At 44.1% G+C, this 5,939-nt stretch overlaps 1 protein-coding gene across 1 annotated transcript in view; it reads right to left on the bottom strand.

Moving 5' to 3' along the window:
• The window catches only part of PPP1R9B (protein phosphatase 1 regulatory subunit 9B), an 82,224-nt gene extending 79,808 nt beyond the window's left edge, over window positions 1-2,416 (bottom strand). Inside the window, exons 1-3 of the mRNA XM_029283049.1 lie at window positions 2,403-2,416; window positions 1,418-2,345; window positions 977-1,342 (exon numbers count right to left, since the gene is read on the bottom strand). Of these exons, the coding sequence (XP_029138882.1) occupies window positions 977-1,342; window positions 1,418-2,345; window positions 2,403-2,416 (1,308 nt within the window). The remainder of the gene's footprint in view (window positions 1-976; window positions 1,343-1,417; window positions 2,346-2,402) is intronic.
• Window positions 2,417-5,939: the final 3,523 nt, after the last annotated feature.

The following is a 5,939-nucleotide window of genomic DNA, read 5'->3' as shown; positions in this document are numbered from 1 at the left end:
TTGCAAAAAAAAAAGAGGATGAAGAACAGCGTTTCTCTTCCCATCCTCCTATGTAAAAATCAAGTCTCTTCAGCATATCTCAGTCTGTTGGATTGTCAAACAAGAAAATGCTGTTTGAATCTCTTCCCTGCTTCTCCTATTCCTGGTATTTGCACATAAAACAGAGGGGGGGGGGAAACATGGTGAGATCCATGATGGCACTTTCAGTCATGACACTGGTACAATTCTTCTAAAATCACTTTTGTTGATTTATAACCTGCAAAGGCAATTCACTAATTCAGTTCTTAACTCAAGTGAAAGACTAATCCTATCAAAAGTATCCCTGTTCCATTATCTCTAGGATAGAAGAGTTTTGCTACATTCTCCCTTCAATATTTAAATGCACAAACAAAAGCCAACATAAATCCTTTCCTAACAGATTTTAATGAATTAAGAGGACATTTGCCTTAAACGTTGAAAAATCAAGGCCTTACAACAATAGGCATCAGTGAGAATCAGGTGAAAAGGTCCTCTTTGCCTAAGATATATAGGCCTTCTCAAAATTAAGAGGTAAACCTGTAAGTTGGAAGCTATTTCAGATGGAAGATGGAGATTTGCACATCTGAAGGATCCTCCCTGCAAAGCTTCCTTGCACAAACATCCCCATCAAGAGAAGAGAGGTGCACTAGGGAGAATATATGGTTTTAAAATGTCTTCTGGATAGGCTAGTTCCTTTCATTCAGAGAATTGTATTTAATGAATAAACAGCAATTCTTTATGAAAAAGGAGTCTTCCTTATCCTTACTTAGAGACCTTGAACAGGTTTACAGTAGTCAGAACATAGGATTTTAGTCCCAATTGCTATTTTATGAAAACTAGGCCCCAGATTCTTGGAGTTGTCATTCATATTGATAACAATCATGTCCAAGGACCACCAGATTTAGCAGAATCCAGGTTTCTTTTACAGTCACTATAAATACTAGATTCAAAGGCCTACCTGTATTGGGGCTGTGCTGAAGTGGATCTTGCGATTAGGGACAGCCTCATCCTCTTCTGACAGCCCAGGGATCTCGACACAGCTAGATTCTGGTGCATACAGTCCATCACCATCCTCATCTTCATCCAGCCCACTCCCTCCCGAATCCTCCCCCAGTCCACTGTAGGCACTAATGTCCACCAGGTCAGCCTCAGAAAAGTCCTCCTTCTTAGACTCATCACCTAGGTCATTCTCCTCTGGTCCCTCAGTCTTGGCCACTTCCTCACAGTAAGTGTCTGCCAATGGGCCTGGAGTTTCTAAGTATCTTTCACCACCCATCTGGCCATTTTCCAAGGCCGCATGCACTGTGACCTCAGCCTGAATCACCTCGGCCCTGAGAGGGTCAGGCGCCTTAGAGGCCTTGCTGTTCTCATCTGCCACTGCTGCTGCTGCCACCGCCACCTCAGCTGCCTCAAATTCCTGTTCAGAGTCTCCACTCTCTTCCACTTCCACAGGCTTGATCTTGCGCACTTCTTGGACCTTCTGAGGACGTAGCCCCATGTTGGAGTCCTTATCCCCTGCCTTTGCTGCTACTGACGCACCAGGCACCAGCTTGTTTTGGGCTTTGTCAGTCTCAGGCAACTTTGCTCTTACTTGGAGTGCAGGCCCATCACTATTCCTGGTTTCCACCTTGGGCCCTCCTTCTGGAGTCTGGAGGAAAACCCTGGACCTTTTGCTAACAATTTTGGAGTTGAGAGGCCCAACTTTGCCAGGGGCTTTATGGAGGTTATTCCTCAGGTCAGCTTTCTCAAAGACAGCACTGAGTTGGCTTACAGTGGGAGAAACAGCCTCTGTGTCTAGCTTGTCTAGGGATTCTGTGCTGCCGTTGAACCTCACCACCACATCCAACTTCCGGTCTTGGAAGCCAGCTCTCTCCTTCCTCAGAAGTAGTTTGTTGGTGGTCTCCTTCTCCTGGAGACTCCTCTCGAAGATCTTCCTTGTCTCCTGTAGCTTGGACAATGGCTTATCTGTTTTGGAGTCAAACCGGCTCACCCTCTCAGATACGCTGGTGCCTAGTTTCAACAATGCACTATGGTCTACATTCTCGTTCAGACTGCTGGCCCGGGGCAAGGACAACCGGACCGGCTTCTCCTTCATCTTCGCCAGATCAACTGCTCCCTCCCCTGGTGGCGGTGCAGTGCCCATTTGCAGGAACATATTTTTGATCCGATGGACATTAGATCCATACTTCTTGTTCCTGGCTTTCTTGGCCTCCTCACTGTCAGCTTGGCCCAGGGCATCTTTGGAGGCTTTCAGAGCTTGGATGCCAGCTTCATAGGCATTCCGGTGAGGTGAGGCACTCCTCAGGCCGCCTCCAGCCCCATTGCCACTGGTGGTACTGCCCCCACTGCTGCTGGTGCCACTGCCCCCAGGATTATTAGGGGACTCAGTCTTCATCATGGTTCACCAAATCTTCTGGTGTCGCTGACACCACATAGCCTCAGGCTTCCTCCACCCCCCCGGGCCACCCTGCCTCCTCTTCCTCCCTTCACCTCCAGCAGCCGCAATACAATCACATCGCGAGAACCCGAAAGGGGCAAGGCGGCACGGCACGCCGCTTCTTCTTTACCAGGCAGCGCTCATTGTGTGCCAAGGAAAAATGTGGTCAACCGGCGACGAGGGCGGCGAGGAGAGAACCGAATCCAAGGAGCTTCTGATCCACGGCGGTGGCAGCGGGAAGGCAGATCCTCCGAAGGGTCTGGATTAGCTGAGGCCCATTGCAGCCGGCTCGTCGGATGTGTTACACCTCCCCTTCATCCCCCCCCTCCTCCTCTTCCTCTCCTTCCTTGTCGTTTTCGCTCGCTCGCTTTTGCAGCGCGATGACGGAGACCAAACCCTTCTGCAAACGCCACAGCCTGTCGCTCCTTAAAAAAAAAAAAAAAGTGGAGGGGGGAGAGCAGAAGGGGGGAAATGAAAAGAAAGAGGGGGGGGAAACCGCTGGGTCTTAAAGTGATCACACTCCTTGCACCTCCCTCGTTTTCTGCTATGGCAGGAAAGGAAGCAAAAAAAAAAAGGGCAGCGACGCGTTCTTCCTCTCTTTTTCTCCGCCCCCCCAACCCCCCGTTGCTTTCTCTTTACCGAATAAGCGAAAATGAGTCCATCAATCCAATTGTAAGAGGAAGGAAGAGATGTGGTGGGGAGGGAACCTCGGCTACGCCAGCTTTTGGATTTACCTCGCCGATGAATTATTAAAAAAAATAATCATGACAATGTAATCCAATCCCTTCCGCGTGTCGTCTGTTTCACGCCTTATTGGCATTAGGGGGGAGGCGCGGTTTAAGGATTCGTGTCTACGCACACATATGCACCCATCTCACGTGTCCTTGCTCCAAAATTGGATTAACCGTGGACGCCCCTTCCCAGGAATTTGCCCACCCTGATATTTTCCAGTTCTTTGGGGACACTGTCACCTCCGAATCGCGGGCAGTGTCACTGATGCTGTGGAGATTCATCTCCATTTTAAGGCTGAGTTGTGTTATTGAATCTAGTAGGGGGAACACTTTATCTGATCCACTGGGAGTGTCTAGCCCTTGGCCCATGGGCCTCATGCAGCTCTGGACAGCTAATAATGTGGTCCCACAAGATCATAAACTTCTAATATTATTATGTGATTTGTATACATTAACTATGTTATATATTTGGCATAAAACAATTCCTCTTCACTCGGTGTGGCCTAGACAAGCCAAAAAGGTTGAACACCCAAAAAGTCCACAAAGATTGTTTATATTCATACAGTTCTTTTAATCTGGATGGGCATGAATAATCCATTTGCTGGGTCCCACAATACACTTAAGTTTTGCAAAACAGCTGCCAACATGTTAATTGAACATAGCCAAAACCTGTGCGCAACACAATGAATTTATTTGGGCCTACAAAAAAAAGTACATAAATAACAAACCAAGATACCACTATTATTTTTTAGTAAAATCTTTTTTGACTCAAAGGCATTGCCACCATGGCGGTGTATTTTATTGCCATCTTTTTCTCAGACAAATGTAATAGTTTATGCTCTTTTTACACTATTACAAAGTGTGCTTTGATAAATACAGTGCTTTTAAGCATTGTAAGTGAGCTTTCCTAATTATGTAAGTGATAAAACAAATGGAATAAGTTTGGGGGGGGGAACAAGTGCTTTGTAAATATGGCTATAGAAAAAAAAATCCATCCAGTATATTTAATTCCAAGGAGAAGGTTCTAACTTTAAAAAACATGCAAGGCCTGAAAATGAATGCTGCTGCTGCTGCACATGGGCACATAGAACAAATGTATCACTTACTTCAAGAATATTCCCTCTATTGAGACTAGAGAAAATAAATTACAAATCTTTTCCCCGGTGCCATGCTAGTCTGTATGCACAAACTTGCATTTGCTCATTCCTTCATTCGATAAAGGAAAATGTTCCAAAGTACAGTAAGATGATCTGATAATCTTTAATAGTTATTCAAAATATTGTTGTTAATGAAGCTATAAATTAGAATTCTCCATCTTAACTCATGAAGCGAAAGCATTCAGTACAGTTTGCTGTGCTTCCAGAAATAATTATGATTGATAGTGAAATGAACATGTTCTAAATTAGGAATAAAGACAGAATCAGTCCAATAGATTATCTAGGCTCAAACCTGCCAAGAGTGACTGGCAATGGAACTCCTAAAATGTTTTTTTTTTCAACTGGAGGTGCTAATTTTGTCATAAGTAGTGCATAACTGACATGATGCATCCACCCAAGTTTAACCTTGTACTGATTTAACCTTAATGTAAAGTGGGGCAGGGTGAGGCATATGTGAGTGAATGATTAGAACAATACATTTAGCCAGCTGTCACATGTCTGATCTACAAGTCACTGGTGTGGAGAAGTGAATATGGTGAAGCAGGGTGTGAACCCCGAGTGAACCTGTTCAGTTCAAACTCATCTCTTCATGTGTGACCTACTAGTCAGGCTAAACATAGGTCTAGCTAGTACACTTCTGAAAGAGTGCTAAACTCAAATAGAAAAATAGTGTAAGAAGTAGCACAGAAGTGGGACCCCGAATGAAGCAAGAAGCAATGATAATCAACAAGCTCTGTTCTCAACTAGTGTTGCTGGCAGTGAGTAACCAGAGTTCAGTTCTGATTTCACTGCTAGCAGCATCCAGGAAAAAAACCCCCATTAGATGGCCATGTGGTATGGAGAATAGTGACTGACCTGCATGTAATTACAAGAGTTAATACCATGGCATTTAGCCCCGCTAAAAACAAAATGGATAAAGCAAAACATATCCCTAAAATAATAAAAACAGTATAGTTGTGTACAATTTCTCTTTGGCAAAAACAATGGAAAACTGAAATTGATCCAATGGTAACAAAAGGAACAATACATAACTGGAAGAATATGGCTTTTTCCTAGTTTAAATCAACTTATACAGAAGGGGTGTCAAACTCGCAATGTCACATGACGTTTCGCGACATATTGTGACTTTTTTTTTACCATTGCTAATAGGGTGGGCGCAGTTTTGCTATGATGCATCCAGCCGGCAGTTTGACATCCCTGTTATACAGGTTGAGACTAACATACTTGAAAAAGACCAGTAAACCTATATTTATAAGAGACAAACTCTTAGGAAAGTGGTAGATAAGTATTGTCCATTCTCTTTTATAATCCAAGACAATCTGGTCATGGAAGGAATTTCTCAGAGACTAATGGGAAGTGGCATATCTGAAGCAGCCTAAAGTAATCAGTGGAGCCAGACAGATCTTAATCTGAAGTGCCAGAACATATCCATGACAAAAACTGTTTTGGGAAAAGAGAAAAATACTTTAAATTTGGAACAGCTAAACTTGACTCTACCTGGAGAGATGTCAGTACAACTGATGGTGAGGATAAGATGAAGATAATAACTTGATGATATGGCATAAAAAATAGATAGCAAGATACCATGTCTCTGCC

This window comes from Protobothrops mucrosquamatus, unplaced genomic scaffold (genome assembly GCF_001527695.2).
Source record: "Protobothrops mucrosquamatus isolate PMUCROS unplaced genomic scaffold, P.Mucros_1.0 scaffold10, whole genome shotgun sequence".
In the NCBI taxonomy this organism is placed as follows: Eukaryota; Metazoa; Chordata; class Lepidosauria; order Squamata; family Viperidae; genus Protobothrops; species Protobothrops mucrosquamatus.
The sequence above is the reverse complement of the archived record's forward strand: the minus strand, read 5'-3'. Positions and strand labels throughout refer to the sequence as shown.